General features: G+C 37.4%; 1 protein-coding gene across 7 annotated transcripts in view; it reads right to left on the minus strand.

Moving 5' to 3' along the window:
* Nucleotides 1-26,009, minus strand: part of Rmdn2 (regulator of microtubule dynamics 2) — a 96,507-nt gene that overhangs the window by 5,722 nt on the left and 64,776 nt on the right. For 6 of the 7 annotated variants that reach the window (XM_015479752.2, XM_015479751.2, XM_048804538.1 and 3 more), the window contains 5 exons: nt 23,108-23,183; nt 22,416-22,493; nt 9,754-9,852; nt 4,312-4,365; nt 4,146-4,226 (listed from right to left, as the gene is read on the minus strand). In XM_015479752.2, coding sequence (XP_015335238.1) covers nt 4,146-4,226; nt 4,312-4,365; nt 9,754-9,852; nt 22,416-22,493; nt 23,108-23,183 — 388 coding nt within the window. The remainder of the gene's footprint in view (nt 1-4,145; nt 4,227-4,311; nt 4,366-9,753; nt 9,853-22,415; nt 22,494-23,107; nt 23,184-26,009) is intronic. The other variant, XM_048804535.1, reaches the window with a different exon arrangement.

Below are 26,009 nucleotides of genomic sequence, written 5' to 3' on the forward strand. Positions count from 1 at the left end.
AGAAGCCCTAGCCCTACCAGAAAAATGTGAAGAAAACTAAGAGCCAGAAAAATCACGTGTATGCATGTGCGCACACACACTCACACACATACACACACATTATTGACCTATGAAGTAGCTTACTTATATTGGAGACAACTATCTTATGAGTCTGTTTTAGAAGGGTGATTAATGTCACTTAAAATATTATAGCAATTAAAACTATAGTCCCTCCCCAGATTAGCACATCCATCATTGTTAAAAACAAATTACACAATAGTTTTTATATTTAAGCTTTCTCAGTACACTTCAGGCCAATGAACATGAATACTACCTCTAGGCAAACAACTTTCAAGCTACTGGTGAAGTCATTATTTCATTTAGCAATATTTTCACACTATCTTAGACATAGAAATCCCTTTTATTTAAAAAAAAAAAAAGGAACGTTTCTCAGGATCTGAGATTACCTCCCTAGGGTTAAGAAAAGTCCACATGAATAATAAAAATACTGCAATTTCAAATTCTGGGAATGTAAAGCTGCTTACACATGCCAAACTGTGCTCCAGAGACCTTGGCTGACATTCCCAATATCAAATAGGAGTGTGATGGGCTTAGAGCTCCCTGGTAGGGGACAAAAGACATGTCTATAAATGACAAGGAAGAAGTTACAAATGCCACAAGAAAGAGGCAAGTATGTTAAGCAAGTTCATGAGGGAGTGGAAACTAATGCCCAGGTTATCTTTTTTTTTGGTACCAGGGATTGAACTCAGGGGCACTTGACCACAGGGTCTCACTGAGTTGCTTAGTGCCTCGCTAAATCTGTGAGGCTGGCTTTGAACTTGCATCCTCCTGCCTCCGCCTCCAGAGCCACTGGGATTATAGGCATGTTCCACCATGCCCAGCCGATTCCAGGTGATCTTAATTGTAATTTGTGGCACTGATAAAACATTTTGATGATTAGCAAAATCATTAATGAGCTATATTTCAACATGAACAATCTTTTTAGAGACAGGTAGAATTATATGTAATTCACTTCATTTTGATCTCTTTGGAAAAGAAATTTTAAAAAAATTACTAAGATTATAAGTGGAGACATCACTGGAAGAAAAAGAAGAAGGTAATGTGAGAAATATCTGCTCATGCTATCTTGCTTACCAAAGAAATACTCATACAGCATCCAAATTTCTTAGTTATATTTACTAACAGTCCTACTTATTATTAGTGTTCACACTATTATTTTTATTTGTGTAGAATTAGTGTCTTGATTCTTTCTACCAATACTTACTGAATGGTACTTACTGAATGGTAATATGCTAGGCAACATACTCAACACTAGGGATACAGTGGTGAATGAAGCAGACTTGTTTGCTATTTTAATGGAACAATCACACAAATAACAAATAACGTATAATCACAATGGCACTAAATGATATGAAGGAAAGCATGAGGGCCTTTCTTGCCAGGGGGTATCATGGATGTCTTTCCTGAAGTCATGGTATTTGTGGTGAGACTTGAAGGATGAATAGGAGTAAAGCCAGTGAAAGGGGTGAGGGGCTGTGTGGGAAGTGAGTGTTTCAGGAAGAGTGAAGAGCAAGCTCTAAGGGTGAAAGGCAGGGATGAACATGGGGCAAAGGGGAGGGAAGACATGAGACTGGTAGGGGTTAAATCAGAGTCTTGAAGGACATGCTAAAAATGTGGAACTTCACTCTCACAAAAAGGCATGAGGCAAGGAAGCTGTGAGAGGACATCTAGGAGGCTCTCACGCCTTGAAGGCCAGGTGAAGGCAGGTGGCGCTCTGAGCAGCAGCAGTGTAGAGAGTGAAAAGTGGGGTGGTTTAAAAGAGGAATTCTGAGAACTTGGTGCCCGGGGATATGTCTGTGCTTGGGGGGCGGGGTGTAGGAGAAGGAGGCATTAAGAATGATTTTCAGGTTTCCCTTTTGGGTGGATGGAGGTACTACTTACTAAGGAGGAAGGTGGAGGAACAGAAGATGCGAAGGCCTGATGGTGAGTTGAGTGTGAGAGGTCTGAGGCCATCCGAGTGGAGATGTCAAGTAGGAAGTTGTACTAGAGCTCAGAAGAGAGGTCTAGAGATAGAAATTTGAGGACCCCTGGCATACGTATGGCACTTGAAGCCATGGAGGACAGGCTTGGGGATGGGGAGAGGAAGAAATAGGAGAGAAGACAAGAGACTTACAGATCAAGGACCAAACTCTGAGCAATGTCAATATTTAGCCTCCTGTGAGAGCTCTAAATTTCATGCATAAAATTTGTAAGTCAAACTAGGTATTATATAGCATTATCATACTGTATTCTAATATTACATTATAATATGAATGAATGATTGTATGTAACTGACATCATTCAGGAAAAACGTGAAAGACAGTAGGGTTCCCATCACCAACACATATCAAGCAACTAGAGGGACAAAAATCTGATTTCTGCTGAAAAAAATTACCTAAAACTTTGTCTTCTGGAAAACTGCTACTGAGATTGTACCATTTTGTACCTCCTATTAACTTATGGAACCTAATAAGGGATTTGAGTTAGAAGGGCAATCAACCCCGTTGGGAATTCCTAATATCCAGAAAATATATATCTGCAGCCCAGGACCTTGCTCATGGGTCTGTGGAAGGGACTCAGTGATCCTCTTTAGAGACATAGACATCCCCCAACCCTAAGGTTCCTTGGCAGATCTTGTGTCACTTCCCATTTTCAGCCTCATTTCCTACAAATGCCCTGAGCACTCCTTCCACCCCAGGCAAACAAATCTTTGCTTTCTCACTTCTGTGCCTCTTTCATGACATGCAACATGCTTTACTCACACTTCCCCATTACACAAACCTTTTAAAAACCACCTCTAATGTCACCTAACCTCTTCTAGGAGAAATAATTTTCCCATTTTCAAACTTTCCATAACCAATTATTTGTACCTCTCTTAGCACTTCATGCCTTCTACTTTAAACCTCAGTCACTTGGATGTACACCATATGTTCTCTCAGGCCACAAGCTCCTAGAGGGCAACAGGAGTCTTACTTGTTTACATTCCAGATCACAACCAACAGTGGAACCTGCACTCCTTCAACACAGAAGAGCAAAGTTTTTCCAGAGACAGTTCTTTTTTTTTTTTTTTATATGAATCAGAGGATGATGATGTTTGGTGGTATGAGAAGGGAGCAAGAATACTTTTACCTATTTCCATCTGTTCCCACAACACCAGGCAATGACTCAGAGAAGCAGACTGAACTGTGAATCCTGAAGCATGCCTAAACCACATAGCATACCTAGAAGTCTGAATTTTAGGATAAAAGGTCAAGAGGCAATGCAGTAGTTACTTTTCCATTAATGGAAGGTGTCAAAAAACAAAGAAAATGTTAATATACACCTTTAATCCTTTTGATGGCCTTGGATAATCTCACTGCGCTCTAAGTTTGTTTGCTGCCTACACAGTTTGATCGCTAGCTCATGTGCTGTCTGCCCTCCTTCCCAGTGGGGCTTGATCCATTCTCTGTAGTTTTACACCTAGCAAGCATCAGGATGTTTTATCTGCTAGCCCATGACTTTCATGTCCCTTAAAAGATTCAAGTGGTCTTCTAGTGATAGTTATTTTTCAGAACTATTGCAAATTTTAAAACTTCACAGTACATGTAAAATCCAGGTCAAAATGTCTTAGTGTTAAAGAAAATGCCATCACAGAAGCAGAAAATGTAAGAGTGATTGTCAGCATCTCCCTATTTCCTCTGGGATGGTCAAAAGGTACAAACTTTCAGTTGGAAAGTGAATAAGTTCTGGAGATCTTAGGCACAGCCTGGTGACTGTAGTTAATAATATTGTAGGGTATGCTTGAAATTTGCTAAGAGAGAACATCTTAAGTATTTTAAACAATAATAAAAAAGGTAACTGTATGGCGATGGAAATATCAGCTTCAATGTGGCAATCACTTCATAGTGTACACATATATCAAAACATCAAGTTGTACACCTTACATACAAATACTTGTATATGCCAATTATACCTCAATAAGGCTAAAAATGTCAAATTTATTTTTATTTTTTATTTTTTTCAAATTTAATAAATAAAGAAAACTCTAAATATACTAAGTCAGTTGTTCTTATTTTAAGCTTGAATAGTACTAATAAGACACCATCACTCATTGTCACTAGACTTACCTCTTTGGTAACAACAGGAAGTAATAATGCCAAATGACAGACCTTCCAAGCATTCTGATTTTCATGAAGATCTATATAACACTGGAAATGAAAAAAGATATTTTAAAGGTAATTGCATTTTTATGTAATGGATTCAAAGTGATCTTTAAATAGTGTTCTTCATTACCTTGGCCAAATACATATAATTGGGCACAGAGTAACCAGGGTGTAGGTCTTCAGCCTAATTTAAGAGAAAACAGATAAGAGGATAACAGGACAGTATCACAACAGCAGCCACAAGTGATGAGGATATATTTCAATAAGTAAGATTATTAACATAACTGCTCTAAGAACTTAGGCTGGTTGTTCACATTTGAATCATCTTATCAATTTAAGTGTCTTTTGGGCATAAACATAGCTTTTGCATTTAACCATTAAAATGAAATTGATTAGTATGGTCATAAAGCTGACAAAGCATTGAAACACTTTAAGTTTTGAAATTCCTTAACATAATCATTGCCTTCACTCTTTTTTGTCTATGCTTTCTTTTTTCCTTTCAACAACAAAAACAACTGGTGATATATTCACTGCAAGGCAGGTCCTATACATTTCACACACTTTAGGTAATGAGAGAAGAGCATGATTGGTAACAATGGCAAGCATCTTCCATGAGATTAATATTTAACTTTTTATGATTTCAATACATTCTATATGAGTTGGATAATACTTGAAGTCCATCACAGCAAGTCCTTTTGAAGGAAAAACAGATTCTTGAAACACTAGTCCTAATAGTAGACTACCTACATAAGTAGGACATGCATCCTACCAGACCTTCTGTTAAGTAGAGGGGAAAAAAAAAAACGGTTTTTGAAAGAAAATTTAAAATGGGATCATTTTCTGCACATGAGTTCAAAACTTTATTTTACCTACAAGTATCAGACACATTTTAATGTTAGTATATACAGACCCACTCCATTGTTCATACTGTGGATATGCCTTAATTAAATGAAGGATTCCCTAGTAGACATTTAGATTTATTCTCTATTATCCCCAATAACAATCAGTGAGCATACTTGTACCCATGTGCTTATGTACATGTGTGATTATGTCTATAGAAGAGACTTCTAGAAGTTGAATTGCTGAGTTGAAGAAGGTGTGTGTGTGTGTGTGTGTGTGTGTGACCAAGTTAGGGTGCTGAAGGGTTCTGCAATATCTTAATAGAGCATATTCCTTGTAAAAGACACTTTATTCCAAAAGGAGGAGGAGGACCGTATCTCCCGGGCTGGGAACTCAGCCTGGGTACAATTTTTAAAGATCAAGTAGTTGACCAATGTGTGGACCTGTGTAGAAGGGAGACCAACAGATTAAAGGAAGTTGTCATTTCAGTTTTAGCCTGAACTTTGAATGTAGAGCCATCTGTGGTGCTGATGGATTCTGGTTCTCCTGCTTCTTCTCTTGTCTAATTATTTTCACTTCAACATTTCTAGTTTAGTAAATACATTTCTTGAGCCATCCTAACAAGTATAGAATGAACTTTGTCCAACTGTACCTGCTTCTATGTTCAGTAGTTGTGCCAGCTCTGTTCAATCCCATCTGGGATTGAAACACTAGTCCTAATAGTATGCACATAGGCAGTTTATTTCTTCAATGCTGGTGTTTTAATTCTGCATACTTTACTTTAACACCTGTGTTTAATTAGCCAAAGTGATTAGAAATTGAAATACTTCTTTTTGTTCTCATAGCTAAAAACAAATGAAACCCAAAGGAATACAGACTATTGGCAACACTGAATTCCTAAACTGGAAGAGATTCTAACCATTTACTAAAGCCCTTAGATGAATTACAAGAAGGGCAACAACATTTAGTATTATGTTCTAATTAAGGGGCAGTTTCTAAAGAGGCTCTGATAACACTCTTTATTACAACACTTGGCAAAGACTGCTGTACATGTTTACCTGGCTGTCCAAGTTCCTTGAGGGCAGGAACTGTGTTGGTCATTTCTGTATTTCTTGCATCTAACTGTGTTTGACATTAGTGTGTTTGTCTAATGAGTTAAGCACTATGTGCTTAATAAACACTGTTGAGTAAATAAATTTTGCTTTAAAACATTTCATAATTTCAGGAAGTTGCCTTATACCATATCAGGACATAGAAGAAAGCTCTATAGCTGGTAAAACAACTAATAAAGACTCATGGATTATATGATTGCAAAAAGTATGTGAAATCATGTTTCACATACTGTTCACCAATATTGCCACATCTCCCTATATGTATTCACCCTCTAGTTTAGTAATTCCCAACCCTCCTATAGGTTGCTACTGACATCACCTTGAAAGCTTTAAAAAAACTGGTCAAGTTGTAAAACCATATGATCCAACAATTCTACCCCCAGGTACATACCCCAGAAAAATAAAAACATGTCTATACAAAAGCTTATAAATGAAAACTTACAGAAGCCTTATTCATAATAGGCCCAAACTGGAAACAAGGCAAATATTGACCAATAAGTGAATGTATAAACAGGTTGTGGTATATCTACATAATGGAATATTACTCTGCAATGAAAAGATTTACTGATAAACTCAATAAAATGAATGAATCTAAAAATACGTTGAGTGAAAGAAGCCAGATATACACAAAAGTACAAGTTGTATGAGCAGATTAGTGGTTACCTTGGTGGGGAATAAGAAAACTGACAGCAAAGTGTAAAAGATAACTCACTAGGGTGATGGAAATACTAATTTTTAAAATGGTGATGGCTATATGGGGATAAAAATTTGTCAAACTTCTCTGAACTGTATACTTAAAATGAATGTGATTTATTGTCTATAAACTATATCTTGACATAGCCAGTGATTCTGAAACTAATAGTCTGAGTAATGGCATTGGATACATATTTCAAAGCTCTCAGGTGATTCTAATGCATTGCCCAGGGTATGAATCACTGCCCCAGAGAATCATGCCAGAATTTTGGATGAGGTGGGAAACATTCTACAGCTTGAAAGAATTCCCATAACGGATTCACAGATGATGATCAGTCTAGGATTCTTGGAAGCTGAGGAGGATCAGATTTCCCATTATGAGAGTAAAATAACTGTAGCTGATATTTCTATTTGGTTAGAACCTTTAACATGCTAGACCCTGGGCCAAGATCATTAGATGTATTATTTTATGTCCTTACACAAACCATAAAAAGTAGGTATTACCATGCCCACTTAACAGATGAAGAATTTGAGAGTAGGAGAAATTTGAAAAATGTGTTTCAGATCATACAGACAGGAAAATGCTTGAGTCCTAGCTTCATTTGTCTGACTCTAAGTCAGTGTTCTTGACCTCTACTGCACCCTATTGGGTGGCTCTGGAGACCCATTCCTGGAACCTGTGAACTTTCTGTGGAGGAATGGATTGGGAACAGGAATTCCAACAACATGGGCTCCTGTGGGAACCAGGGGTTGCAGACTCTCCTTAGGTGTAGAATCCAAGGCCTGTGCTATTTCTTTGTCCTCCCATCCACTCCCAGGACAAGTTTCTTCTTTCCTTCATAGCCTTACCCCTCAGCACTTGTTCTTCAGTACCCTCAGCTGTTGAAGTAAATATGGAGAGAAGCATTCCTTGTGCTTTCTCCCTTCTTTTTGACAAACACTATAGAACACATTTTCATATAGAATCTAAATAATGATCAAATGGTAGGGTTCCCAAGATAGTTTTCCAAGATGTTTAAATTTTTAATAAGGTTAAAGTTCTGAGAGTTTTTTTTTTAGTAAATTAAGCACATACTAGGTGCTAGACACACTCTAAGCAATTTACTCTTATGAATGTATTTAATCCTCACAACAACACTATGAGGTAGGTACTATTATCTCCATGCTATTGATTAAATTGAAAGAGACAGAGGGTTAATAATTTGCCCAATGTTAATCAGCCCATAAGTGGTAGAACTGATTGAACCAGGTACTCTAGTTCCAGAATCTGTACTACTTATCTCTATGTTATTGTGCTGATAACCATGTTTGATTTTATCTGTGTATTATTTCAGGCATATTAGCATCTTCTAAGAACTTTTTTACAGTGTTATGAAAATCTAATTTCCAATCATAACTGTGATATTATGAGGAAATGAGTTTTAATTTCAAATACATTTTTTTCTAATTAACTCGGCATCTTTTGTATAAATCATCTATCTTAAATCTACCATGATACATATTCTTATAGAATTTAAAATGAAAGAACTAATTCTCAGTGATATAAAAATATGAAAGAAATGAAGATGTTGTACTCTTTGACTTCATTCATATATTAAATCGAGTCTTCAATTGTCATTGTGTGAAACTGGACAAATTAGTTGTTCCTTGATTCCCTTTTCATAAAACAAAAAGATCACTTAAATAAAAAATAAAAGAGTAGGTCGGTGTGCTTTTATTTACTATACTCTCTTTGCTGGGCTTGTGTTTGATCTCAGAACACTTACTTTTTCACAAAGCCCTCCAGGTAGCCACTGGCCATTGGTCAGAGATGGCAAGAGAAAGAAAGCCTATTTGCCATCTCAGACTCCTGATGTCTAAATTCCCTTTCTATTTTACAAAATATATCTCTAAAATACAATGCAAATACTGGCACTGGACAATACAATGAGAGCCTGGTTTTACTTATATTTTTATAAATCCTGAATTAGGTTGGTGGAGAAAGAAACAACATTTAGTACAGGCCGAGTATCCCATATTTAAAGTGCATAGGACCAGGAGTGTTTTAGCTTTGAATTCTTTATTAAATTTTGGAAAATGTGTATAGACTTTACCTTCTAGTAGAGTATCCATAATCCAGAAACTCCAAATGCCTAATGCTCCAAAATCTGAAACTTTTTGAGAAATGATATGATGGTGCTCAAAAATTTTGGATTTTGCATCATTTTGGAACTCTTGAGTTTTAAATTAGGGATGCTCAACCTGTAACTATAAGATTTTATAATTTGCTCCGAAGAAAGGCAAAGGATTAGTCCTATAGAAAGTTGATTATATGGGTGGATATATTACACATTTATTAACATATGTTCATATTTACATACTATTTAAATTTGTATTAGCATAGCAATAATGTATTGTAATACTGGAATAAAAATACTGGTCGGATCTGATGCCCCGAGAATCCTCCATAGAAGTGTGTCTGCAGCTTAGAAGGTGGTTATTAAAAATAACTTCCTTTTGGTATCTTTTAGTGCTTTGAGATGAAACTGGTTCTATATTAGGCTCACCGGGAGTACCGGGAACAAGTCTGATAATCAGGTATGACTGCTTCTGCACATGCTCACATGATTTGGGGAGCTGCTTCTGGATTTGGTAGTAAAGGCTGCTCTACTTAAACCTTCATTTAAGCTGCTAAATTATTTTTAAAAAGCAGCTTGTCATTACCAGGATCTAGGGTATATGCAGCTGCTTTAGAAGTTTGAGTAGAAACGTAACTTGTACCATGAAAGGCTTAAAAATAGAACATGCCAAGTCTAGGATTCAAACTGAAGCTTCATTTGGAGATCTACACGTGGAGAAGAGGAAGACTTTCTTGACAACAAGGATCACAGGGACTGGTACAGATGGCAGCCAATTTGATACCAAAATAACAGATAGATAAAATATACCTTAAGGAAGTTGTGCAAAGCTTCTTGTACATTTGAAGATGGTATTTTTCCAAACAGAGTAGCAGCCATCTTTTTCTCAATCCAGCTGAGTTTTGAGATCTGCAAGTATAGAACATTACTCTCAAAAGTTGTTCACCTTTTGAATGGTTAATCTCTCCCCAGTTATATGTATGTATGTATATGTATGTACTTATAAATAAAAATACCCATAAATAACACATGAGAGATATCACACTTCTGATATTAATATTAATTTTGCTTCCCTTTCCAATAATTATTTTTGGACAGGCACTGGGGATTAAACCCAGGGCCTGATGCATAATAGGCAAGTGCTCTACCCCAGAGCAACATCCCAAGCCTCTTTTCATAATCCTAACAAGCCATGAGCTCCAGAAGCACTGGTTTTGAAACCAGCTTGGAATACTCATATAGATTGAAGAATAATATCCAATCCTCTTTGTTCATCTGATTTGTGACTCTGATATAAGTGCAGAGTACTTCTTTGCCTAGCACTTACTAGCTATGAAGCTCAGCCTTACTTTTTTTCTGCCTACTCTTAGCTGCCAACCCGCCTCCTGAATCAGAAGCAGTATTTCAGAATGGAAATAGAATAAGGAACCTCAACTCAGAAATGGTGCAGAGGGAGGGTCCGGTATACTTATTTAAACCAATAACCAAACAAACTAATTTCATACTCCATATAGTTTTTGCTTTCTCTTAAAAGTTTTTCATTTTTTCAAATATGGATATTAGATGTTTGTAACTAAAGATTAAGCTCGTTCAGAAATGAATACTTGAAGGGTATTGATGTAGCTGATAATTCCTAAACTCCATTGAACAACTTCTTTCTTATTCCCATCTTCTAGATTTCTAGGTAATCATTACCCTCTACTTAAAAATTATTTGCATTTCAATATAATTTTACTTATTGATATGCTTATTTCACTTGATTTGAAGTTTGTAAAAAATGATATTATACTGTTTATTTCCTTTTATGATGTGGTTTTTCTCACTTAATATTATGGTTTTAAAATTTCATCCAAGTTAATTAGAGTAACAGAAATCAGTCCATTAAATAACTTTTAAAATGTGAGGTTTAATATGCATAAATTCTAATGTTTATGAGTGTGTTCTTGTTCTATTAACAAAAGAGGTAGATGAAGTCTACCAATAGATGGTAAGTTTGTATATTTATCTTTATAATTTGGTCAGCTTTTATTTTATAATTTTGAGGCTGTTATTATGAACATACTAGTTTAGAAATTCTTGGTGAATTGAACTTTTTATTATTGTATAGTTATCCTTTTTTATCTCTAGATATAATTTTGCCTTAAAATTTATATGGTGTGTGTATGCACATGCATGTTTAGCAGTTTTATTTTGATTGCTATTTGATATATTTTTGCACGGGTTTAATTTCTACAATTTATGATCACATGTGTTTCTAAAATTAGCTTTAAAAGTGGTGGCTCACAGCCTCCCCTGTGACTTGGGATGCTGAGGAAGGAAGATTGCAAATTTGAGGCCAGTCTTGGCAACTTAACGAGACCTTGAATCAAAATATAAAACAAAAATTACTGGGAATGTAACTCAGTGGTAAAGCACCCTTGAGTTCAATTCTCAGTACCCAAACAAAACAAAAACAAAATACAAACAACAAGAATTATAAATTAAAAAAAATAATGAAAAATGAAATCAGCTTTATTACAGTATAATCTAAATAAACTAAAATTTCATCTATTATAGGTCTATCACTCAATGAGTTCTGCTAAATGTATATAATCCTAAATCACCAAAACAATCAATATATAGGACACTTCCATCATCCCCAAAAGCTCTCTCATGCCCCTTTGCAGTCAATCTCCTTACCCCGTTCCTGCCGCAAGGCAACTACTGATCTATGACTACAGTTTGTCTTTTCAAGAATTTCACACCAATGGAATATATATTATATACTCTTTAATGAGTCTATTTGGCATAATTCTTTGAAGATTCATCCATGTTGTTATGCTGCTAAAGCTGCTGTGAACATTCATGTATTAGTCTTTTATGAATATATATTTTCATTTGTCTTATTAAATACCTAAAAATTGCTCTACCATTCATTCATGAATTTATTTATTATTCATATATTCCCACCACAATATGTGAGAGTTCTAGTTGCTCTATATCCTTGCCAACATTTGCTATTGCCTGAATTTTTAATTTGAATCCTTTAAGTGAGTATATAGAGGTTCTCTATTTTCCAAGAACTAATAATAATTATCTTTTAATGTGTTTACCTGCCACTCCATAACATTTATTTATAAAGTGATTAAATTGAAATTTGATCTAGAAAACAAATATATGCATTTTTAGTGCATTAGGAAATACTTTTAATTTACTCATTTTTCATTTAATTTTATGGATAAAATTAAACATCCAGTGTTGGATGAAATGCTATAATTAGAAGAGGTAATGTTATACAAACTTCCTATCCTAGAGTAAGAGAAAAGATTTATCAAGTTCTTTAGTGAGTTCTAGCTTGTCTTATTGCAAAGCCATAAACTAACCCAGCTTATACTCAGAAAATAGCTTTGAATTTTACTAAAGCTGAGCATCCATTTTCCCTTTAATTCTTCTTATTTAAAAATAATACACTGTATTTAAAAAGAATACACTGTACATTGCTGATTAATATCCTGTATTCTATGTTTCCAAAATCTGAAGTCCTTTTAGATCTACTTCTGTTCTGGTTTGTTTGTTTGTTTGGTTTTTGTTTTGTTTTGTTTCCATTGATTGTTATTCTTCTTGGCTTATTTCCTTTTATAGTCTATAATTTTTGACTGTGAGCTCATCATTGTTGGGACACTTTGTGTGAAAGTTTTACAAAGTCTCTGTGAAAGTACAATTTTCAGGAAGGAACAGAATTTGCTTCTGTCATTGGCATATGGATCAGGGCTTGTTTTGAATTAAAGTTTCTTTCTTGGGTTTTTAAGCCTAAACAAATTTTGTACATTCAAGCCCCAGACTCATGTGAGGTTGGGTCAATGGCTTGTAAGTCTCAGGAGTTTCCTTCCTTCCCTTCCCTCTGCCCCCTTGTCAAGACTGAGAATGAATAGTCATTGCTATAAGCTTCTGCTTCTGCTTCTGCTGAATTTTATTCATGTTCACCTTTTTATTTTCCCTAGGAAAAAGTATTTTTTGAGTCTTAGATAAACTGTGGTACTCTTCATATACTTTCTGCTCTGTTTAGGCCCACAGTCCCTCAATCCCCAACAAAGATCTGCTCACCAGGCTTAAAAAATACTTTTGGGTATCAGGTGGTTTCATGGCTGCTTTACCTGTCCTCAGAGCTGGTGTTCTTGGCCCCTGGATCTTCCTTTCCCTTTCCCCTTACCTTTCTCTCTTTCTTTCTTTTTCTTTTACTGATTTGATTAGAAACACACACACACACACACACACACACACGCACAGACACACGGCACATATACTTATACATACTTTAAGATATTTTGTGGCCAGAAAGTTTTAAGTTCTCTAGTCTATATATGCTAGAAATGATCTTTATACATTTATTCACACTTCTATTTCCCCTGCTGGAATGAATTCCAACTTCTTTCTTGCACAACTCATATTTATCACCTGTACTTAAAATTTGTAGGAGAACATACTACTAAAAAGCAAAGACTTTGGGAACAAACTGCCTCTGTTCAAATCCTATTCTGTATCACTTATTAGCTAAGTGGCCCTGGGCAAATCAATTACCTTACAGGGTGTTGGAAGAAATAAATAAGCTAAAATAAATAAATTATTTTTAAATGTATAAAATGCTTATAAGAACCATGCAAATATTAGCCTTATTACTATTGCTTTTAAATATTCTTGGTTTTCAGTATTTTTTCTCTACTTTTAATTAACACTGCTAGATGAAAAGAAGTCTTCCCACAGAACCACAAGTAATGTTCCTATATACAAAGTGAATCAATCAATTATTCAAAAACAAATACTTGTACAGAAGCTTAAGTGTGAAGAACTGAGCTTGATGATGAAAAGGATATCAAGAAGTGTAAAATGTAGGTTTTCTACTTAAGGAGATTTCAGATAACTTAGGATCAATTGAAAGTAAATAGTAAATAAAAATGTGAGTTGTTGAAAGCCAGTACAGCCTAGCAAAAGAATGGTATATTTTTGGGAGAAGGAAGATGGCGGCGAGGGGAGTGCATTGCCCCCGTGTGCTGCTTCACTGTGTGGGAGTATGACAAGTCAGGACGGCTAAAGGATATCTTGTTAGGAATTTCCAGCAATAGTGGGGTGCTCCAGAACCTGGAGGAAGGATTTCCATCGCACGAGGATCGGCTACGGGGACTCAAACGCGAGAGGTTTGTCGCACGGAGGGTAACACTGCTTATTCAGCAGATCGCCCCGCGGCTAGAGTCTGCAGCGCGCGCTGGGAAACGAGGAGATAGCGATGCAGGGATACAGCGCTGCAGTTTCTGCCAGCTGTGCAAGCACCATACTCAGGGCTGAATTCTGGGTTTGAGACGGGGGAAGGAAGCGGTCCATCTCGGTTCTCCACACCGGTCAGACCAAAGAGGAGGCCAGCAGCGACCATGTTGGAAAGCTGACGTCACCATCCCTGTTTTTGACTGACCGCAGCGCATTCAGCCATAGAACAGGTAATTTCAGGCTGCAATTCGCCTGCGGCTTGCAGACAGATTGCTAGGGTTCAGTGCCTGCGCGCTTCTTAGAACCTGATCTTATCGGAGCGAACACCGAGCGCGGGGCGGCCGAGTTCCGGCTCCCGGAACCATCCCGGAACCGCCCTGGCCCAGGGCTGCGGAGCCTGCGGAGGCTGCTTCTTGGACCCTGCTAGTATCAGAGCATACACCAAGCACTAAGCGGCCGAACTCCGGCTTCCGGAACTGAGCCCATGGGGTCTGCTTCTTGGAGCCTACACTTATAGGAGCTTACACTGAGCACGGAGTGGCCGAGTTCCGGCTCCCGGAACTTCCCTGGCCCGGGGCTAGGAGCCCGCGGAAACTGCTTCTCGGTCCGGGTCCTGCTGAGGGCCGGTCAGGACTCACCCGTTGCTTTGGTTGCCCGGCAAGGGGAACGAAATGCTGCCATTCGCATAGGATACCAACATGGCAGAGATCTGATGTCATCAGAAAGCGGCGGAGGAGAGAACTTCATCAATACCAGCGGCGACATAAACAGTTGGTCTCCTGGTAGGGGGGGTGAGGCACAGACACCCGAGTCTCCTCAATTTGTCGTCGAGCCAGAGGGGAGGAGCCGGGCCGCCGCCAGCGCCCGGAGCAGGCCCAGCGGCTCGCCAGCGTGGTGACCGCGTGACCCCAATTGGAGAGGGGGCGGAGCGGAGCCGCCACCCGCACCCGCAAGGTGGGCAGACCCGCGACCCAGTGGTACATGGGCGTGGTAGGAGGGGCAGGGCAGAGCCGCCGTTCGCGCTTGCAAGGTAAACAGACCTGTGACAGCCTGGCGGGTCAGGCCCAGTGGCCTGCCAGTGTGGTACACACGTCACCCCAACTGGAGTAGGGGCAGAGCAGATCCTTCTCCCACGCCCGGATCAGGCCCTGCCGGTGTGGTGGTCACGTGACCCCAATTGGAGTGGGGGCGGAGCGGAACCGCCACCCGTGCCCGCAGGGTGAGCAGACCTGTGACCAACCTGCAGATCAGGCCCAGGGGTCCGCAGGCGTGGTAGGAGGGGCAGGGCAGATCCGCCGCCCGCGCCTCCAAGGTAGGCAGACCTGCAACAGACCGGCGGATCAGGCCCAGGAGCCTGCCGGCGTGGTACACACACCACCCTAATTGGAGTAGGGGCAGAGCAGAGTCGCCGCCCGTGCCAGGAACAGGCCCAGCGTCCTGCAGGCGGGGTAGTCACGACACCCCAATTGGAGTAGGGGCAGAGCAGAGCCTCCACCCGTGCCCGAAAGGTGGGCAGATCTGCGACCGACCAGCGGGACAGGCCCAGTGGCCTGCCGGTACGACAGACACGTCACCCCATTTGGAGTAGGGGCAGAGTAGAGCCGCCGCCCGCGCCTGCAGGGTAGGCAAACCTGCAACCGACCGGCGGATCAGGCCCGGTGGCCTGCCGGCGTGGTACACTCGTCACCCCAATTGGAGTAGGGGCAGAACAGAGCCGCCGCCAGCGCCCAGAACAGGCCCAGTGACCTGCCGGCGTGGTAGCCACGACACCCCAATTGGAATAAGGAGAGAGCAGAGCCGCCGCCCGCGCCTGCAGGAAAGATACGCAAGCAGTATGAAAAGACAAGGAAAGAAAGGACCACAAGCAATGCAGGTCAACGCAACTTTAGAAGAGGTAACAGCTGCAGCAGATGGAATGTCAGATAAAGAATTCAGGATATACATGCTTCAGATGATCTGGAGTATCAAGGAAGACATTAAACAGCAAAATCAGACAATGAAAGATCACTTCGACAATGAATTACGCAAACAAATCCAGGAAGCAAAGGATCAACTATACAGGGAGATAGAGGTTATAAAAAACAAACAAACAGAAATCCTAGAAATGCAGGAAGCAATAAACCAACTTAAAAACTCAATGGAGAATACTACCAGCAGAGTAGAACACTTAGAAGATAGAACATCAGACAATGAAGACAAAGTATTTCAACTGGAAAAGAACATAGACAGCTCAGCAAGACTGTTAAGAAACCATGAGCAGAACATCCAAGAAATATGGGATAACATTAAGAGACCAAACTTAAGAGTCATTGGGATACAGGAAGGTACAGAGCTCCAAACCAAAGGAATGAGCAGTCTATTCAATGAAATAATACGAGAAAACTTCCCAGACTTGAAGAATGAGACAGAATCCCAAATCCTAGAAGCCTACAGGACGCCGAATGTGCAAAATCATAAGAGATCCACACCTAGACACATTATAATGAAGATGCCCAACATACAGAATAAGGAGAGAATTTTAAAAGCTACAAGAGAAAGGAAGCAGATTACATTTAGGGGTAAGCCAATCAGGATAACAGCTGATCTTTCAACACAGACTCTGAAAGCTAGAAGATCCTGGAATAACATATTTCAAACACTGAAAGAAAATGGGTTCCAACCAAGAATTGTGTATCCAGCGAAATTAAGCTTCAGGATGGAAGATGAAATTAAAACCTTCCACGATAAACAAAAGTTTAAAGAATTCGCAGCTAGAAAACCATCTCTTCAAAACATCCTCGCCAAAGCATTACAGGAAGAGGAAATGGAAAATAACAATGAAAACCAACAGTGGGAGGTAGGACAGTAAAGGGGGGGGAAATAATCAAAGAGGAAAACAAACCATGTTTAGTAACAGAAATAAACAAATATGGCTGGAAGAACAACCCATATCTCAATAATAACCCTAAATGTTAATGGCTTAAACTCACCAATTAAGAGACACAGGCTAGTAGAATGGATCACAAAACAAGACCCAACAATATGCTGCCTACAGGAGACGCATTTGATAGGAAAAGACATACATAGGCTGAAGGTGAAAGGTTGGGAAAAATCATATCACTCATATGGACTTCGGAAACAAGCAGGAGTGTCCATACTCATATCAAATAAAATAGATTTCAAGCCAAAGTTAATCAAAAGGGATAAAGAGGGACACTACATACTGCTTAAGGGAACCATACACCAACAAGACATAACAATCATAAATATTTATGCCCCAAACAATGGTGCAGCTATGTTCGTCAAACAAACTCTTCTCAAGTTCAAGAGTCTAATAGACCACCATACCATAATCATGGGAGACTTCAACACACCTCTCTCGCCACTGGACAGATCTTCCAAACAAAAGTTGAATAAGGAAACTATAGAACTCAATAACACTATTAATAACCTAGACCTAATTGACATATATAGAGTATACCACCCAACATCAAGCAGTTACACTTTTTTCTCAGCAGCACATGGATCCTTCTCAAAAATAGATCATATATTATGTCACAGGGCAACTCTTAGACAATATAAAGGAGTAGAGATAATACCATGCATCTTATCTGATCATAATGGAATGAAACTGAAAATCAACGATAAAAGAAGGAAGGAAAAAGCATACATCACTTGGAGAATGAACAATAGGTTACTGAATGATCAATGGGTTATAGAAGACATCAAGGAGGAAATTAAAAAATTCTTAGAGATAAATGAAAACACAGACACAACATATCGGAATCTATGGGACACATTGAAAGCAGTTCTAAGAGGAAAATTCATTGCTTGGAGTTCATTCCTTAAAAAAAGAAAAAACCAACAAATAAATGATCTCATACTTCATCTCAAAATCCTTGAAAAAGAAGAGCAAAACAACAGCAAAAGAAGTAGAAGGCAAGAAATAATTAAAATCAGAGCTGAAATTAATGAAATCGAAACAAAAGAAACAATTGAAAAAATTGACAAAACTAAAAGTTGGTTCTTTGAAAAAATAAACAAAATCGACAGACCCTTAGCGATGCTAGCGAAGAGAAGAAGAGAGAGAACTCAAATTACTAGCATACGGGATGAAAAAGGCAATATCACAACAGACACTTCAGAAATACAGAAGATAATCAAAAACTATTTTGAATCCTTATACTCCAATAAATTAGAAGATAGTGAAGGCATAGATAAATTTCTTAAGTCATATGATCTGCCCAGATTGAGTCAGGAGGATATAGACAACCTAAACAGACCAATATCAATTGAGGAAATAGAAGAAACCATCAAAAGACTACCAACTAAGAAAAGCCCAGGACCGGATGGGTATACAGCAGAGTTTTACAAAACCTTTAAAGAGGAACTAATACCAATACTTTTCAAGCTACTTCAGGAAATAGAAAAAGAGGGAGAACTTCCAAATTCATTCTACGAGGCCAACATCACCCTGATACCTAAACCAGACAAAGACACTTCAAAGAAAGAAAACTACAGACCAATATCTCTAATGAACCTAGATGCAAAAATCCTCAATAAAATTCTGGCGAATCGGATACAAAAACATATCAAAAAAATTGTACACCATGATCAAGTAGGATTCATCCCTGGGATGCAAGGCTGGTTCAATATACGGAAATCAATAAATGTTATTCACCACATCAATAGACTTAAAAATAAGAACCATATGATCATCTCGATAGATGCGGAAAAAGCATTCGACAAAGTACAGCATCCCTTTATGTTCAAAACTCTAGAAAAACTAGGGATAACAGGAACATACCTCAATATTGTAAAAGCAATCTATGCTAAGCCTCAGGCTAGCATCATTCTGAATGGAGAAAAACTGAAGGCATTCCCTCTAAAATCTGGAACAAGACAGGGATGCCCTCTCTCTCCACTTCTGTTCAACATAGTTCTCGAAACACTGGCCAGAGCAATTAGACAGACGAAAGAAATTAAAGGCATCAAAATAGGAAAAGAAGAACTTAAATTATCACTATTTGCAGATGATATGATTCTATACCTAGCAGACCCAAAAGGCTCTACAAAGAAACTATTAGAGCTAATAAATGAATTCAGCAAAGTGGCAGGATATAAAATCAACACGCATAAATCAAAGGCATTCCTGTATATCAGCGACAAATCCTCTGAAATGGAAATGAGGACAACCACTCCATTCACAATATCTTCAAAAAAAATAAAATACTTGGGAATCAACCTAACAAAAGAGGTGAAAGACTTATACAATGAAAACTACAGAACCCTAAAGAGAGAAATAGAAGAAGATCTTAGAAGATGGAAAAATATACCCTGTTCATGGATAGGCAGAACTAACATCATCAAAATGGCGATATTACCAAAAGTTCTCTATAGGTTTAATGCAATGCCAATCAAAATCCCAACGGCATTTCTTGTAGAAATAGAGAAAGCAATCATGAAATTCATATGGAAAAATAAAAGACCCAGAATAGCAAAAACAATGCTAAGCAGGAAGTGTGAATCAGGCGGTATAGCGATACCAGACTTCAAACTATACTACAGAGCAATAGTAACAAAAACAGCATGGTACTGGTACCAAAACAGGCGGGTGGACCAATGGTACAGAATAGAGGACACAGAAACCAATCCACAAAACTACAACTATCTTATATTTGATAAAGGGGCTAAAAGCATGCAATGGAGGAAGGATAGCATCTTCAACAAATGGTGCTGGGAAAACTGGAAATCCATATGCAACAAAATGAAACTGAATCCCTTTCTCTCGCCATGCACAAAAGTTAATTCAAAATGGATCAAGGAGCTTGATATCAAATCAGAGACACGCCGTCTGATAGAAGAAAAAGTTGGCTACGATCTACATACTGTGGGGTCGGGCTCCAAATTCCTCAATAGGACACCCATAGCACAAAAGTTAATAACTAGAATCAACAAATGGGACTTACTCAAACTAAAAAGTTTTTTCTCAGCAAAAGAAACAATAAGAGAGGTAAATAGGGAGCCTACACCCTGGGAACAAATCTTTACTCCTCACACTTCAGATAGAGCCCTAATATCCAGAGTATACAAAGAACTCAAAAAATTAGACAATAAGAGAACAAACAACCCAATCAACAAATGGGCCAAGGACCTGAACAGACACTTCTCAGAGGAGGACATACAGTCAATCAACAAGTACATGAAAAAATGCTCACCATCTCTAGCTGTCAGAGAAATGCAAATCAAAACCACCCTAAGATACCATCTCACTCCAGTAAGATTGGCAGCCATTATGAAGTCAAACAACAACAAGTGCTGGCGAGGATGTGGGGAAAAGGGTACACTTGTACATTGCTGGTGGGACTGCAAATTGGTGCAGCCAATTTGGAAAGCAGTATGGAGATTTCTTGGAAAGCTGGGAATGGAGCCACCATTTGACCCAGCTATTCCCCTTCTTGGTCTATTCCCTAAAGACCTAAAAAGAGCATGCTACAGGGACACTGCTACATCGATGTTCATAGCAGCACAATTCACAATAGCAAGACTGTGGAACCAACCTAGATGCCCTTCAATAGACGAATGGATAAAAAAAATGTGGCATTTATACACAATGGAGTATTACTCTGCATTAAAAAATGACAAAATCATAGAATTTACAGGGAAATGGATGGCATTAGAGCAGATTATGCTAAGTGAAGCTAGCCAATCCCTAAAAAACAAATGCCAAATGTCTTCTTTGATATAAGGAGAGTAACTAAGAACAGAGTAGGGACGAAGAGAGGAGAAGAAGATTAACATTTAAACAGGGATGAGAGGTGGGAGGGAAAGGGAGAGAGAAGGGAAATTGCATGGTAATGGAAGGAGACCCTCAGGGTTATACAGTGGAGGGGGTAGAGAGAGAGGAGGGGAGGGGAGGGGGGAGGGGGGAGGATGGGAAAGGCAGCGGAGCACAACAGACACTAGTATGGCAATTTGTAAATCAATGGATGTGTAACTGATGTGATTCTGCAATCTGTGTATGGGGTGAAGGTGGGAGTTCATAACCCACTTGAATCAAAGTGTGGAATATGATATGTCAAGAAATTTGTAATGTTGTGAACAACCCACAATAAAAAATTAAAAAAAAAAAAGAATGGTATATTTAATAGTGCAGTACTACAGGGAATGGAGACATCATCCTGTGTTTTAGAACATTATATTGATTATAAAAACATGAGTGCTAAAAATCATTCTATTTGACTCTACAGTCTCACAACTAGGCTAAAATGGGAAAAATGGGTTATTTACTTTTTTTCCTTTTTCTTTATTAAAATGTAAGTTTCCTTCCTATGTTACATAATATAAAGAATGTGATTTTGGGAATTAAGCAAATTTTAATTTCAATGTTGGCTTTTTCAAAGACTAATTAGTTAGGACTGTGGGGAGGTTTTTAACATCACAAAGACTCAAATTCTGAACTGTTTAGAACTGGAAGAATAATTGCTTTACAGGACTGTTTTAAGGATTAAGGCAACAAGAAATAAACTATAAAATATACATTTAATCTTCAGCGGGTGGGCAATAAAAGCAAATTTCTTTACCTCTATTCCTCTTTCAGTCTTAAAAAGAAAGTCACCTCTTTTGTCCACCCTAATGTTCACACTTACAAATAGAATTTCCCTTTCATGGTAACTTTTCCATGTACCTGTTAAGATATAGTTCCACATTCAGTTACTTCTGTAAACTAATGATGCCATTTTAGACACTGGGTCTAAGGCTGACCAGCTGCTTTCTTTGAGCACTGTCTCATATCTCTTCTAAATTAAGTTCCTTGAAAACAAACATAGTGTTCTATTCATCTTTTGGTCAGTTAGCCAGAACATAATTTATGTTCAATAAACACTGCTGGATGAAAAGAAGTCTTCCCACAGAACCGCAAGTAGTGTTCCTATATACAAAGTGAATGCATATGGGTGGTTGATGCCAACCCAAGAGATCACAAAGTGAGACAACTGCAAAAATCATGCATGTTTATACATATATAAACAAATTTCAAGTTTTAAAGTTATAACATATGCATTACAATTTTAAAATAGTATACAAATTATACATTTATGCACAATTATAAAAACATAAGCACTCATACAAAATTTATGCTGATTTTATAGTCTCCCTACAATTGGCACCCAGTAAACATAATGAATAAGTTATCTCTCTATCATATACTCATAGTGCATTTAAATAAGATTTATAAATATAGGCATTCAACTTACAGTGTAACAGTATCTTCCCTTGAGGTAATACACAAAGGGTTCTTCAGGTAAAAGTGTGATTGCTATATCTAGATGTTCCTGAAAGAAATATCCAAAGGAAAAGTCATCTTCTAAGTTTCAGATATTACTGAATGGAACTGAACTAACTCCTAGTAAAAGTAAACTCTAAAGTGACTTAGAGTGTTGTCTCAGAGGCTTCCTTACCCCAACCATTAATATAATTAAATGATGACCCTGAGGGGTTATTTATTGGGCTATAATAACTAAAGGCAAATAATAAGTGATGTGTACGTGAATTACTTATTTTATTCATCTACTGCTGCAAGTTTAAACTTTATATTGGACCCTATCTGCTCCTGCCAAGTTCATATGTAGATTGTAATTACGCCCAGTCTACTTATGATGTTAATAACTTAGCTCACAACTAAGAGGTTAACCCTGTATCTTTGAAAAAAAATAGCACTCATTTCCTATGTGACTTATTTCCAGGATTTGGAATAATAATAATATTTAATTGCCCAAATAGTTTGATTCTTTTTTGTCACAGTACAGCTTAAAGAGTGCCATTTCATTTCCTGCTCACAATTTAAACAACATAAATATTCCCAGAGCTTAATTTGTTGAATAATCTGATTTACACCTGTTAATTAAACATATAACTACATTACAGCATTTTTAATGTTGATAAATACCTTGAAGCAATATCCATAGTTGACTTTGTTTTGTAAGCCCTCAAACTCAGATACCTGGCCACATAAAACTGCATACCTGAAAAAGATCAAAACAGAGGTTATCAAGTAAAATTTAAAATCAAATACTACCAAAACATAACATTTAAAAAGCATTGTTAAAGCATTCATTAATATTTAACATGAAAACAATAAATACTTGACATTAAGATAAGGCCATTTTCCTCAACCTTTCCTGGAAATAGTGTTATTAGAATTGTGTATCCCATGAATGATGTACTTTATTCTTCTGAAAATAAAAAAAATACATAAATGATTATGTGACAACAAACTGAACATAATATTTGTTCAGCAATTTGCCTATTTACTCTTGGGGAAAAAAATGAAAAGTAGATTCCCAGAAAAAGTCTCTCAAACTCCTTTATGAAATAGCCATGGTAACTTTAGGCCTCAATGTGTTTTCTTTTGTCATCATCTTTTTAAAACATAAAAATTTTAATAGACATTTTATGGAACACTTTTAGGATTATAGCAAACTTGAGCCGAAATACAGAGAGTTCCCAAATACTTCCCCATGTAAAACACAAAAACCAAAAAACTCCTCCATTAGCAATATCCTGCATGAGGTATATTTGTTAAAATCAATGATCGTTGATTTCATGATACATTTGCACATCATTATTACCCAAGGTCAATAATTTACATTAGGGTTCACACTTGGTGTTCTACATTTTTCTGTCTTTTCCAGAAAGTTTGACCTTTTCCAGAATGTCATATAGCTGGAATCATGCAGTGTGCAGTCTTTTCAAATTGACTTCTTTTACTTATTAATGCACTTAAGCTTCCTCCAGGTCTTTTCATGGCTTGACAGACCATTTCTTTTTGGTGATGAATAATATTTCATTACCTGGATGTACTACAATATAATTACCCATTCACCCAATGATAGATATCTTGGCTACTTCCACGTTTGGGCAATTATGAATAAGGCTGTTATAAGCATTCATATGCAGACTTTTGTATAGAAATACATTTTCAATTCTTTGATAAATACCAAGGAGTATAACTGTGGATATTATGGCAACAATTTAGTTTATAAGAAACTTCCAAGTTGTCTTCTAAAATGGCTGTACCATTATACATTTCCACCAGCAGTGAATAAGAATTCCTATTGCTTCACTACCCTGTCAGCATTTGGTGTAGTCAGGGTTTTGAATTTTGGCTGTTCTAATAAGTATATGGTGGTATCTCACTGTTTTAAAGTTCACTGATGACATATCATGTTGAACCTCTTTTACTTACTTACCATCTATACAACTTCTTCGGTGAAGTGTCCATTCAGATTTTTTTTCTATTTCTTACTTGTGTTGTTTGTTGCCCTAATGTGAAATTTAAAGTAATCTCTGTACATTTTGTATAACAGTTCTTTGTCAGATTTTTAAAAAAATATTTTCTCCCAGTCTGTGACCTGTTTTCTAATATTCTTTACGTTGTCTTTCATTTTAAACTCCAGTGAAACTTGGTTTATAAATTATTTCTTTCATGGAGTGAATCTTTGGTGTTGTATATAAAAAGCCACTGCTATACCCAAGGTTATCTAGGTTTTTGCCTATGTTATCTTTTATGAGTTTTGTAAGTTTTGCATTTTACATTTAGGTCTATAATCATTTTGAGTTTTTGTGAAGGATATAAAGTCTACACTCTCATTATTTTTTGCGTATGGATATCTAGTTGTTCCAGCACTATTTTTTGGAAGATTAAATTTATTTCTCTGTAAAAAACTATTTGACCATATTTATATGAGTCTATCCTGAGTTCCCTTTTCTGTTCCACTGATCTTTTTTTTTCCCTGCAATGTCATGCTGTCTTGATTACTATAGCTTTATAGTAAGTCTTGAAGTTGAGCAGTGTTAGTTCATTGGCTTTGTTTTCCTTCAGTATTGAATTAAGTCTTTTTTCCTCTCCATATAAACTAAATTTGTTGATATCCATAAAATAACTTGTGGGATTTTGATTGGGATTGTGTTGAATCTATAAATCAACTTGGGAAACACTGACATCTTGACAATATTGAGTCTCTATTCATGAAGATGGAATATCTCTCCATTTTTTTCATTCTTTGATATCTTCCATTGGAGTTTTATAGTCTTTCTCATATAGATATTGTACATATTTTGTTAGATTTTTACAAATATTTCGGTTTTAGGTGTGATAGTACAAATGTTAATATATTTTAATTTCAAATTTCACTTGCTCATTCCCAGTATACAGGAAAGTGATTTACTTTTGTACTTAACCTTATATCCTGCAACCTTGTCATAACTATTTAATTTCATGAGCTATTTTGTGAATTCTTTTTTTTTCTTTTTTTTTTATTGTTGGTTGTTCAAAACATTACATAGTTCTTGATATATCATCTTTCACACTTTGCTTCAAGTGGGTTATGAACTCCCATTTTTAGCCCATATACAGATTGCAGAATCACATCAATTACACATCCATTGATTTACATATTGCCATACTAGTGACTGTCGTGTTCTGCTACCTTTCCTATCCTCTACTATCCCCCCTCCCCTCCCCTCCCCTCCCCTCTTCTCTCTCTACCCCCTCTACTGACCTTCATTTCTCCCCCTTGTATTATTTTTCCATATGAATTTCATGATTGCTTTCTCTATTTCTACAAGAAATGCCGTTGGGATTTTGATTGGCATTGCATTAAACCTATAGAGAACTTTTGGTAATATCGCCATTTTGATGATGTTAGTTCTGCCTATCCATGAACAGGGTATATTTTTCCATCTTCTAAGATCTTCTTCTATTTCTCTCTTTAGGGTTCTGTAGTTTTCATTGTATAAGTCTTTCACCTCTTTTGTTAGGTTGATTCCCAAGTATTTTATTTTTTTTG

The sequence above is a fragment of the Marmota marmota genome, unplaced genomic scaffold (assembly GCF_001458135.2).
Source record: "Marmota marmota marmota unplaced genomic scaffold, marMar, whole genome shotgun sequence".
Classification (NCBI taxonomy): domain Eukaryota; kingdom Metazoa; phylum Chordata; class Mammalia; order Rodentia; family Sciuridae; genus Marmota; species Marmota marmota.